Raw genomic sequence first — 13285 nt, 5'->3', positions numbered from 1 at the left:
TATTAAACTTGTATGCTCACCTTTACACTATATGTATTGACTTTTACTTTAACGTATGTGGCAGGTGCTTAAGATGTTAAAATGCTTGGCTTGCTGTGAAATCGAGGCTAGGAAAGAGTCTAGAAACAAAGACAATTTACTTTATTTAAAATCTGAGTTGTCGAAACAGAACTATTTGTCTTGATTTTTGTCTCTAATAACTTAACTACTTATTATGTCATGGTATGGGACGTGATGTTTTAAATAATTAGTAATCGTAATTGTTATGGAAACTTCTGGACAATCTGTTTCGCTCAGTGCCGCGCCCCGATGTTTCCGTCATCGGTTGGGTGTGACAATATGGGCACCCTACCCAAATGTGATGTGTGTCAGTTTCATCACACAGGACGATGCAGAGCTGGAAAATGTGAAACGTGCGGAAAAGTTGGCCATGCCAAAGAAACATGCTGGTATGGTGCCGGTCGTGGGAATAATGGTCAGAGAGGAAATGGTAATGGCAACGAAAACCGTGGTGGCAACAGTTATGGCAACAGAAACCAAGGTGGAAACAATAATCAAGGAGGTGATGGTAATCGTGGTGGTTCTGGAAGCCAAACTGGTAATGGAAACCGCAACCAAAACAACAACCAGGGTGGTACTGGAAATAAGCAAGGATGCTTTAGTTGTGGAGATGTTGGGCATTTCAAGCGAGATTGCCCAAAGAACAATCAAGCCCAAGGAAGAGACTTCAACATAGGAGCTAGGGAAGCTTGCCAGGATCCGAACGTAGTCACGGGTACGTTCCCTATCAACGAACACTTTGCATCTGTGCTGTTTGATACCGGTGCCGATTATAGCTTCGTGTCCCTAGAATTTAAGGATATACTTGGGTTAGTTGCCAGTAAGTTAGATATTCCATACTCGATAGAACTAGCTAATGGAAAGCAAGTAGAGGCAAACAAGTGATTAGAGGCTGTGTAATAGAGCTCGGAGAGCGTGAGTTTATGCTTGATCTTCTGCCAGTTGAGTTGGGAAGCTTTGACGTGGTAGTTGGAATGGATTGGTTGTCGAGCAACCAAGCTGAGATCGTATGTCACGAGAAGATCATCCGCATTCCGTTGGCGAATGGAGAGACGATAGTAGTGCACGGGGAGAAGCATGATACGCCTCTAAGGATTATCAGCTGTTTGAAGGCCCAAAAGTTTTTGCAGAAAGGATGTGTTGCCTTTTTGGCTCACATTGTTGATAAAGAAGCCGAAGAGCCAAAGCTGGAAGATATCCCTGTGGTAAGGGAATATCCTGAAGTCTTCCTCGAAGACTTGCCAGGATTGCCGCCTCAACAACAAGTCAAATTCCATATTGACTTGGTTCCAGGCGCCGTGCCGGTAGCTAAGGCACCGTGCCTGTAGCTAAGGCACCTTATCGACTTGCACCCTCTTAGATGCAAGAATTATCGACGCAACTTCAGGAGCTTTTAGACAGGGGATTCATTAGACCAAGCTTCTCTCCTTGGGGAGCTCCAGTTCTATTTGTGAAGAAGAAGGATGGTAGTTTTCGTATGTGCTTAGACTACCTAGAGCTAAACAAGTTGACCATCAAGAATCGGTATCCTTTGCCGAGAATTGATGATCTCTTCGATCAACTTCAGGGTTTGAGTTACTACTCCAAGATCGATCTTCGATCAGGTTATCACCAGCTGCAGATTCAAGAAGAAAGTATACCGAAGACTGCCTTTAGAACTCGTTATGGATAATACGAGTTTCTAGTGAAGCCGTTTGGGTTGACAAACGCGCCGGCAGTATTTATGGATTTGATGAACCGAGTTTGTAAGCCATATCTCGATAAATTCGTGATTGTGTTTATTGATGATATTTTGATTTATTCGCGGACAGAGGAAGAACATGAGCAACACCTTAGAGCCATTTTAGAGCTTCTCAAGAAGGAGAAACTGTATGCTAAGTTCTCGAAGTGCGAATTCTGGTTGCGTGAGGTACAATTCATTGGTCATGTAGTGAATGAAGATGGAATTCATGTAGATCCCACCAAGATCGAGGCGATTAAGAATTGGGAAACTCCGAAGACGCCAACCGATATTCGTCAGTTTCTAGGTTTAGCTGGGTATTATCGCAGATTCATTGAGGATTTTTCTAAAATCGCTCAACCGCTGACCTCCCTTACTCAAAAGGATAAGAAGTATGAATGGGGAGATAAACAACAAGAAGCTTTTCAATTGCTTAAGAATAAGCTTTGCGATGCACCTATTCTATCCCTACCCGAAGGCACCGATGACTTCGTGGTGTACTGTGACGCCTCGCGTCAGGGATTGTGTTGCGTGCTGATGCAGCGATAGAAGGTTATCGCTTATGCTTCGCACCAGTTGAAGATTAATGAGAAGAACTACACCACACATGATTTGGAATTAGGCGCAGTGGTGTTTGCTTTGAAGATTTGGCGAGATTATTTGTATGGCACTCGATGCACGATCTTTACCGATCACAAGAGCCTTCAGCACATATTCGATCAGTGAGAGCTTAATATGAGACAACGACGATGGGTGGAGTTGTTAAACGATTATGATTGTGAAATCAAATATCACCCAGGAAAGGCGAATGTGGTGGCTGACGCCTTGAGTCGAAAAGAGAGGATTAAGCCCATAAGGGTTAGGGATTTGGAGATGATCATTCAAATAGACCTCTCGTTTCGCAATCGTGCTGCACAAAGAGAAGCTCTCAATAAGGAAAACTTGAAGGATGAATATCTCCGTGGGATGGAGAACCAGTTGCTACCCAATAAGGAAGGAACCTTATGTTTCATGGGACAAATCTGGGTTCCCCTCTTTGGTGGTCTTAGAGATGTTATTTTTGATGAAGCTCATAAATCAAGGTACTCGATCCACCCAGGATCGGATAAGATGTACCAAGATTTGAAATATTTCTACTGGTGGCCGAGATTGAAAGGTGATGTTGCAACTTATGTTGGGAAATGTTTGACTTGCGCCAAGGTGAAGGCCGAGTATCAGAAGCCTTCAGGTCTCCTACAGCAACCTGAGATACCCATGTGGAAGTGGGAGCAGATCTCGATGGATTTTATGACAAAGTTGTCAAAGACACCCAGAGGTCATGATACGATTTGGGTAATCGTAGACCGTCTGACAAAATATGCGCACTTTTTGCCAATCAGAGAAAAGGATAACACAGGTAAGCTAGCTGAGCTGTACCTAAGGGAGATAGTTGCAAGTCATGGAGTGCCTATCTCGATTATATCCGATAGAGATGGGAGATTTGTGTCAAGGATTTTGCAATCTTTCCATGAAGCATTTGGTTCTCAGTTGAATTTGAGCACTGCTTTTCATCCACAGACGGACGGTCAAAGTGAGAGAACGATTCAGACGCTGGAAGATATGCTTCGATCTAGCGTAATGGACTTGGGTGGCAATTGGGACACTCACCTGCCTTTGGTTGAGTTCTCCTATAATAACAGCTACCATACAAGCATTCAAGCTGCACCGTTTGAAGCTCTCTACGGACGAAAGTGTCGATCGCCGTTATGCTGGGCAGATGCAGGCGATAGACAGCTAGTTGGTCCCGAATTGGTCCAAGAGACGACAGATAAGATCATACAGATCTGAGAGTGCATCAAGGCGGCTCGCGATTGCCAAAAGAGTTATGCGGACCAAAGAGGGAAACCATTGGAATTTGAAGTGGGAGATATGGTTTTGTTAAAAGTCTCACCTTGGAAAGGTGTGGCACGCTTTGGGAAGCGTGGAAAGTTAAACCCACGATTTATTGGACCGTTCAAAATCCTAGAAAGGATTGGTCTTGTAGCATACAAGTTGGAACTACCTGCAGAACTTAATGGAGTTCATGATACATTCCATGTATCTAATCTGAAGAAGAGTCCAACACAAGAAATAGTGATCAATCCTGCTGACGAAGTTCACAATGATGACACACTCCACTTTACCGAAGAACCTGTTGAGGTTACTGATTGGAAAGTCAACAAAACTCGGAGGAGTAGTGTTAAGCTTGTTAAAGTTCGATGGAACGCGCGTCATGGCCCAGAGTTTACTTGGGAGCGTGAAGACCGCATGAAAGGTAAATACCCGCATTTATTCCCTAACACCCCTGCAACTAGTAGTAAAGCTTAAAATTTCAGGACGAAATTTTCTTAACAGGGGGAGAATGTGACAACTGTCAAAAATTCAGGTATCCGTACAATTAATTAACCATGATTAGTGCTTAATGACTGTGCTAAATTTGCAATTAACTGCTTTCTGATTACTGCCATATACATACATATGCATCATACATTGCTTAATGTCATACCATTATTGCATAAAAGCTTTATTGCCTCAAATGATGCATTAAGTAAAGTTAGCACAGTTATCTGATAAATCAGGAAAATGCTAACATAACACAGCACATAGACAGACAGTACATTGAGACACAGAATGAGCCAGAAACCAAGTACTGCACTAGTATAGTGTGTAGGAAAGTAAGGATCACAAAACTGCCTTTCTAGTGATAGTTTAAGTGTCGGAAAGTGCCTAAAACTCACCCAAAGTGCCGAATTCAACAAAAATCAGCATTTAAACTATCTGAAATCATGCAGAAAAATGGTTAAATGGTCCTGAATGCTTTCCGAAGTGTTGGTGCAGTCATCTGTCGTCTTCGTCTGATGTCGAGTCTCAGTCTCGGAGTGGATTTGATCAAGCATGACATCAGTAAACAAGAAATTGAAGGCTGGTCGTTTGAATGAAGCCTTTCCGTTTGAAGAGATGCTGGTCATTTGAGTGAGGCATCCGTTTGAATTAGCCTTCCGTTTGAGTGATGAGTGACCGTTTGAGCATGTTCAAACGGTCAAGCTTCTACTATATATATCATTCAAACGATGACATTTGTAACGATTCGGAAATTTGATACCGAGGTGCTGCCGGTATTTCCTCTCATTGTAAACGTTGTTTATTGAATGAAAAAGAGGATTAAAGTGATTTTCTAGCTGTTTTCAAGTTCGTTTCTTAGTTTCCGCCTCTGAAACGGATTAGAACTCTTCTGAACGACTCATTCAGGTCGCGAAACCGATCCTACAATTGGTATCAGAGCTCAGGACGAGGAGTTCTTGCCAGATTCAGCTTGGAAATCTAATTTTCTACACCTTCTGTTCAAAGCCGATACTTTCCACGGTCCAAATCAGCTAAAAACTTCACACTGTGTTCGGAATTGTTTACTGACAAAGCCTTGAATGTTTCAGACTGAAAATCGAAGTAAAACGGATAAAAATTGCCTGTCCGTTTGAAAAAGTTTGACAATTTGCTGACGTCATGAGATCTATCATTTGAAACCAGATTAATCGTTTGAATTGATCGTTTAAAGTCAGTTCCTATCGTTTGAAATCGTCCAATCGTTTGAAGTTTCGTTTGAAATTAGACATTCTGTCGTTTGAAATCACATCAGACCGTTTGAAAGCTTCTTGACCGCTTGAGATAAGACCCTGTCGTTTGAATTCTTGTCTGACCGTTTGAAGTTGTGTTCGTTTGAGAAATTATCCTGTTTATCATGGATTCTGAGTTTTATAGCGCTTTTGCAACACCGATGTCAGTGACTCAAAGTGCTATGATTGAAAATGAAACCGGAACATCTCAGAAACCACCCAAACTCATGGATATTGATGACTATAACGTGTGGTCTGAACGTTTTGGAAATTGGGTCGAGGCTTATCATCTAGATGCATGGGAACACACTGAAGAGCCGTATGTTAAGCCCACAAAGAACGATGTTGTGAATGGTACTCCGTTAACACTTAGAGAGATGAGTACTGCAGATAAAAAGAAATATCGAGATGAGAAATTGATGGTGAGTCTGCTTCAGCAAGCGATAAAAGAAGATATTTTGATATTGCTTCAACATGATGGAATTGCACATTCGATTTGGACAGAGTTGGAAGCAAAGTTTACTGGAAGTGACGATATGCTTAGGAATAAGATGTCTCTCATGAAAAAGGAATTTGATTTATTTAGGGGATTGAAAAATGAAAGTACCAAGCAAATAATTGATAGATATTGTAACTTGGTGAGAAATATGACGAAACTTGGTGTTAAAAAAGATACTGATGAATTGATTGAAAAACTTGCAGATGCGCTACCATATGAAACATGGGGAACATTTCTGATGATGCTGCGGTCAAACAAAACAGATTATAAGAAAATGACACTGGGAGATTTTATCAAGCATCTGGAAGCTCAGGAGATGGAGCAGAGAAAGATCGCTAGAATGAAAAACTATGATGGAGAACAGGATATCAGTTTGTACTATAAGAGTGGTGCTACTGATTCTACAAAGTATTCTCCAAAGATCGAAACTGCTTACAGTGTTAAAGATTCTCCTGAGAAGAAGGCATCTCAAGGATCAAACAGCACAAGATTTTCATCATACGATCCTAATATCTCTGTAACAAAGAATGGTAGAAAACTTTAGTGTAACATTGTGTTAAGTCTTGAAAATGATCAAGACTACACTGAATATATTGCAAAAAATCAAATGTCTTTGTTAGGGATGATTTTAGAGTCTTATAGTTGCTTTGTTGCAGGAAAGATCGGAAATCCAATGCTCACGAAAGAGGATTACGATCAAATCGATGCTGAGGAAATGGAATTGATGGATATCAAATGGTGTATGGCGAGTGTGATGAGACGTGCTGAAAAGTTTAAACAAATTACAGGCCGTGATGATTTTCGTGATGCAAACGTTTCAGCTTTGGGTTTTGATAAATCTAAAGTTACGTGTTTTCGTTGCAGGGAGAAGGGGCATTTCAAAAGGGAGTGCAAAAACCGTGAAGCTACCGGAGCCCAGAATCCTTTTGGAAATAACGACTATCACAAGAAGGCCATCTATCATCAAATCACACCACCAGCACAGCAACAGGCACAAACAGCTAATGGGAGAGATGTGGTTGATAGAAAGGCATGTGTTGTTAGTTAGGGAAAGTATGATAATTTTACCTGGGAAAAGTATCTTCCGAAAGATAGCAAAGTGTGTTTGGTTGAACAAGATGGTGAAAAGTTGGCTGAAGGTTTTAGTTGGGATGATTTTTGCCCGGATCAAGAATTTATGGCGAAAGAGATGTCCAAAAACACTTCTCATGCTTTCTTTGCTAATGCTTATGACTTGAAATGTGCAGAAAGGTGCAGAAAAGTCATGGAAGCTGCTGAAGAAAGACGAAGGAAGAACAAAGAAGAGGAAGAAGAGGAAGAGAGATTGAAGACCGAAGCGAAAGCTGAGAAAAGAAGAAGAGCTGAGTTTTTACAATCAAGCAGAAGTGTCAAAGAAGTTCCAGAATATGAAGTGAAGATTGATGCAGAACGAGTTGAAGTTTCTGAAAAGTGCATGAACTGTGATTCGTTAATCAAACAAAACAATGAGTTGTTGCACAATATTCACAAGTTGAAAGAATCGTATGACACAATGAACAGAGAAATCAACAAATATACTGATTCGAGTGGTGAACAAGCAATGGCGATGAATACTTTGAAAGTAGCATATCTTAGACAGCTGGATGATGCTAACTTTCATATCAAAAAATGTGCTGATTTAGAACTGGAGCTGGCAACACAGAAGATAGAGACTGAGAAAGTTAAAAAGTTGTTAAACAGTTACTCATGTTCTTCTTTTGTTGTTGACAGGATTTATCCCATAGTGGAGAATTTGAAGACGTTTGAAGAAATGAAAATGTCTGAAGAAGAGAAAGCTATGACTTTAAATGAAGGAAAAGTGAAATCTTCTGGTAAGAAATCAAGTGTGGTCTATAATAGATGTCTGGCCCCCGTCGAATATGGATTTATGCCTCGAAATCCAAATTCTGAAAGAGTCAATAAAGCAATCAATTTACAATGGGAGTCTGGGCCGTCGGATAACTTGCCAGAAAGTATTGATGTTACGTATACGTCATCAGACACTGATCATGAGTCAAAGTTGATAAAAAGTGTGGTAGATCAGGTGTTAGACAAAGATGACAGTGAGGAGTCAAAACCGGAGTCCAAACCCGAGTTAAAGTCTGGGTCAAATATGTCAAAGCCGACAAATAAAAAGGACAAACTGGTTTATGATAACGAGTTTTTACTTTCAAAATCTAATTTGAATGATGAATCGGTCAAAGTGGCATATATTTTGAAAGGTTCTGACAAATTATATTCTGACGAGAGTTTTCCAATAAGAAGTGTCAGATTTGAAATGATTCAAAAGGTTTTCAAAATAACAGAAATTAATATTTCTGAAATAAAAGATTTAAATCTTTCCGGAAAACCTAAACAATACACTTCAAGAGTTCAACAAAGAATTAACAAGAAAATGGGTTACCATTGTGGTTATAATTTCCAAAAGAAATAAAACCATAATCGTAATTTCAAAAAGAAAGGTCTTGGTTTTGTTCCACCGAAAAACTATAAAAATGAAAAAGTTTATAAACCAAAAACTGTGTTTGTTTCAGGGAAAACGTCAGAGGATGAGAAAGAACAATCATTCAGAAAGCAGACGAATCAGGAATTCCTTGCCAAGAAGCTAGAAGAACTAAAGAAGAATGAAGTTCCGAAGAAAATTGAAAAGAGAACTTGTTTTCAATGCAAAATTGCTGGTCATGTGGCAAAGGATTGTCCGAAGACATTCATGCCAAAATAGGAAATCTCTGGTAAAATGAAAGAGAAGATTGTCGAGAAGACTGAACTGTCAACCCGGAAGTTTACTGGCTTTGAAAATTCAACTTTTGAGAAAGGAGAATGTTCAAGGAGTGCTTCAAAAAGGAAAGATAATGTGCCAAATCAAAAATGGGTTGTGAAAGGTTCAGGTAATAGTTCTGGTGATGAATCTGATTCCATAAAATCAGAGGAGCCACGTGTTGAGAAAAAAGTTGAAAGATCAGTTCCAACCATGAACGATGAAAATTTTCCACCGTTGTGTGCTGAAAATTTTATGAAGAAAGTTGGAAAAGTTGAAATTTCAAATCAATTTTATTCTGACAAGAAAAAATTTGATGTTGAAAAGACTTTCAACGGAAATGTGAAACGTATCTTTGGACAAATGGTCAACGGTAAGGCCAAAAGTATCAAAGATTTTTATGCTTCCAAAGGACGTGTTTACAAGTCTGTTGAAAGAAAAGATGAAAAAGATGTTGTTACACCCAAGGAAGGTCAGGCTTGGGTGGATATATTTTTCAAAGAATAAAAACCTGACTTGCCAGAGATCCCAAGTTGGTAATCGTGGATCATGAATCGGCATCTTTCTTAATCTGTGTTTAAGGTATTGCAGGACTTGCCGGAATTCCCAGGTTTGTAAGCGTGGAGTAGGAATCGGCACCTTGAGAATTCAACCAACTGATGGTAATTGGTTGAAAAACAGGTTTGAGTTGTATGTTGGTGATTGTTATAAGTGATTCAGAATTTGAACTAGGTTGATCGTACAAGTGGTTAAATCAAGGTCATTAATTTGAACTTGAGTTAACTATTATTCAAAAGATTGGTAAAACAATGTGATGATCTGATCCCCAAATTTTACAAGTGGTAAAATCAACAAAACTTATTTTCTAGAAAAATCATTCTGATTAAAACAAACTTAAGTGTTTTGAAATCATTATGGGAAAATAGTTTGTTGTGAGGGGGAGTTCTGATTGTTTAAGCCAAACGGATGGAGAATTGAAGCGGTTTGATATCAGTTGTCATGTTCTGTATAGTTTGTTTTCAATTTTAATTAGATGTATTTGAATTTTAGGGGGAGTAAGAATTTTTAGAAAATCCAAAAACATCAGAAAATTTGAAAAAGACAAAAACATGATAAAACTGAAAAAATGAGTTTTTTGTTGCATAAAAGAGGAAATGATAGTACATCAGTAGACTATCACAACATGCTAAAGAAATGTATAGTCAAAATGTGATAAACAATCTTACTGTGGATGTGTCAGTAGGTTTTCGTACATTTAGTAAACTGTAACGAGATATAAACCTAAAATTAAACTTGCTTATTCGGTGGGTTAACAAAACTGCTTGGATATATAGGTAACCCCTGAAATCTTGTTTGAAAGGTCCCGTATTCTGAAATACTAGGTCTTTATACTCAGTGATATCTGGGGTATTATCCCAGGACTTCTGCTGTATGGAAGTACTGACCTAGTCCCCGGATAATGCTTTTCGCAAAATGCTTGAAATATAGCATCGCCCTCAGCAAACTGATGAAACAATAAAATTGATAGTCGCTGCTGTTGTAATCAAAAGATCCTCTAAAGGGGACCCACCTAAAGTCGAAGCCGTCATCTCTCTGCGTATACGGAAGTATCGACCTGAGCTCTCACGGCCCTCGCACGTAACCCCTTTACAGATATCAGCTGTGGTATACTCACCTGTAAGACTGATTATTGGGATCTGGATACGGGAGTATATTCGAGTAGTGGGACACACGGATAAGTTTAAGTATCTAAGACACTAATTGCGTATCTCGAAACAGTTGAAATTTGTGTGAAAATTTAAGTGGACAAACATACTGACAATCTAGGTAAATTGTTTAGAACTTAAAATGTAATCAAGCTTAACGGTGTTTGTGATATGTCTCAAAATCTGATATGATCCTCTTGCACGAATTCACAAAAATATTGTCTGTAAATATTTCGTTTCTGCGTTTACTTCTATTCAAAAATTCAAAAAGATTTTTGGTGTGTTTTAACATAAAATTTTTGAAAATTCAATAAGATTTTCGACAACTGATATTGAAAAGCAGATTTTCAAAATTCTGAGTGCTAAACATGATGAGCAATATTTGAGGGGGAGTGTTTGTTTGGAATTTAATGTTGTCATAATCTAACCCTAAAATGGTTCATCTGGTTGGAAGATTTGTAATTGTTTTGATAGAGAGTCTGAATAGTACGAGTGTTTACATTTGAAATATGTATGTGAGAGAAATTTACTTTGAGGTAGAGTTTTTGCAGGATAGGATGAAAAGTTGCTAGACAGAAAGCTAGACAACGATCCTAAAGCTGATGATGCTGATGATCTGAAGAAATGCCAGCATATCGCAAGGGGGAGTCTGAAGACCTGCAAGAATAGACTGAGAGTGAAGCTCAGAGACAGATCAAGACTGAAGATTGTGAAGACTCGACACTTCAGACTCGTCAACATCTGAGGGGGAGTCTGTTGGTGCAGTCATCTGTCGTCTTCGTCTGATGTCGAGTCTCAGTCTCGGAGTGGATTTGATCAAGCATGACATCAGTAAACAAGAAATTGAAGGCTAGCCGTTTGAATGAAGCCTTTCCGTTTGAAGAGATGCTGGTCGTTTGAGTGAGGCATCCGTTTGAATTAGCCTTCCGTTTGAGTGATGAGTGACCGTTTGAGCATGTTCAAACGGTCAAGCTTCTACTATATATATCATTCAAACGATGACATTTGTAACGATTCAGAAATTTGATACCGAGGTGCTGCCGGTATTTCCTCTCATTGTAAACGTTGTTTATTGAATGAAAAAGAGGATTAAAGTGATTTTCTAGCTGTTTTCAAGTTCGTTTCTTAGTTTCCGCCTCTGAAACGGATTAGAACTCTTCCGAACGACTCATTCATGTCGCGAAACCGATCCTACATGAAGTGTCGGGAATCAAAAGTGTCACAAAAGGTAACACAAAGCACACTAAACTGCATAGTTTAGCACTTTAACGAACCAGTAACCAACCGAACAACTGAACACTACCCGAAACATCAAATTTACACTAGAAGTACTATTTTAACATTACCAAGCTCGTTATGATCCCCAAACATCATAACACCTCCTAAAATATCTAGTAACTAACACAACTTACTAGATACTTGATATTTAACCTTAAACAAACTAACTTAGTTCAAGCCTATGCTACTACCCCCCACCTATTTACGGCGCAACAAGGGTCCCACAATGTTGATTTTATTTCAATATTAAAACGGATATGCATGTGCTTTACTAAACATAGTAACCAAGGGTTAAGAACTTGAAGTGGGTTATAAGAATGCACATTAGGATCTTGATTTCATTTCTCACACACACAAACTCTCTCCTTTCCCCCTTGGAGCTCTCGGACGAACTCAAGCCCACACACATCCACCATCATTCATCCATTCTCAACCATTTCAAGCATATACAAAGGTGCTGGAGATCATACAAGGAAGCTAGGAGCTTACGGAAGTGCAAGGACCTTCTCTATTTTCTTTTACCCACTTGATTTCTTCTCTTGAATCATCCCTAGCCTTGAGCTAGTGGTAAGAATCTTATACACTCCATTTTACTTCCATTTTTAGTGGTTAAAGAAGAATCATAATCATACTCTTGAAGAACACTAAAGATCATAAGAATGAAACTTGAACTTAAGCATGTTTAATGAAGAAACTAAGTTGTTTATGTGTTGATTTGCTTGGTGATTGTTGTTTGTTCATATATATGATGTAGATCATCATATGATCTTGCTAGATCATGATTAAAAACATAATCTAGCAAGATGAGAAAGTAGAAATGTTGAAGGATGATAGATCATCCACACATGAAGCATGAACTTGAATGAACAAATGGTCTTCTTGAAAAATAATGATCAAAGTGAGTAGTAACAGTTGTAGATCTAAATATGTATGGATGATTTCTAAAGAAACCAAGTTAAAAATATAAGTCTTGCTAGATCTTGGTTCTTATATAAATAAACTTTATTTTTGGTGGTTAAACAAGTGTAGAAACACTGAAACAAGAAGAAATCATAAAGAAACATTTTTAGAAATGATGATCATAAGTTGTAAAGATCAATCTTTTCAAGAATGAAGTTTTTAAAGAACTAATCACACTTTAAAGGATAACAAGGCTTACTAATGATACTAGTAAGTTACTACAAATTTTTACAAATATTCAAGTTCATGAAGTGGTAGATTATTACTTGTTTTTGGCAATTTGGTAAGTAAAGGTTGTTTATTATTATTATTATTATTATTATTATTATTATTATTATTATTATTATTATTATTATTATTATTATTTGTGGATTGATTGTGATGATTTTTACAAAAGAAAATGATATGCTTGAAAGCATGGAAACCTCCATTTTTAGGGGAAACTATGGCAAAATTATCTAAAAATTTAAACACTTAGGAAAATATTTCTAAACAATTATTTACAAGTGTATTTTAAACCATGAATTTTTACATAAACTTTGCCATAATTTTTGGTTACCAAAATTCCAAAGAATAAATATACAAGTTGTACACAAAATATTGGTGAAACCAAACAAGGAATATAACTTACAAAAATATTCCGGAATTTAATTCACA

The 13285-nt window shown here is 38.2% G+C and overlaps 1 protein-coding gene across 1 annotated transcript; it reads left to right on the top strand.

The window, feature by feature from the left end:
• The first annotated feature begins 309 nt into the window (after positions 1-309).
• On the top strand, positions 310-945 carry LOC110933347 (N66 matrix protein-like). The gene has a single exon (XM_022176577.1). The coding sequence runs from the start codon at positions 310-312 to the stop codon at positions 943-945; it is 636 nt and encodes a 211-aa protein (XP_022032269.1).
• Positions 946-13285: the final 12340 nt, after the last annotated feature.

This window comes from Helianthus annuus, chromosome 4 (genome assembly GCF_002127325.2).
Source record: "Helianthus annuus cultivar XRQ/B chromosome 4, HanXRQr2.0-SUNRISE, whole genome shotgun sequence".
Classification (NCBI taxonomy): domain Eukaryota; kingdom Viridiplantae; phylum Streptophyta; class Magnoliopsida; order Asterales; family Asteraceae; genus Helianthus; species Helianthus annuus.
This window is presented reverse-complemented; position numbering and strand designations above follow the sequence as displayed.

Coding starts and splice junctions, on each gene's coding strand:
- LOC110933347 (XM_022176577.1), top strand. CDS start 310: ATGTTTCCGTCATCGGTTGGGTGTGACAATATGGGCACCCTACCCAAA.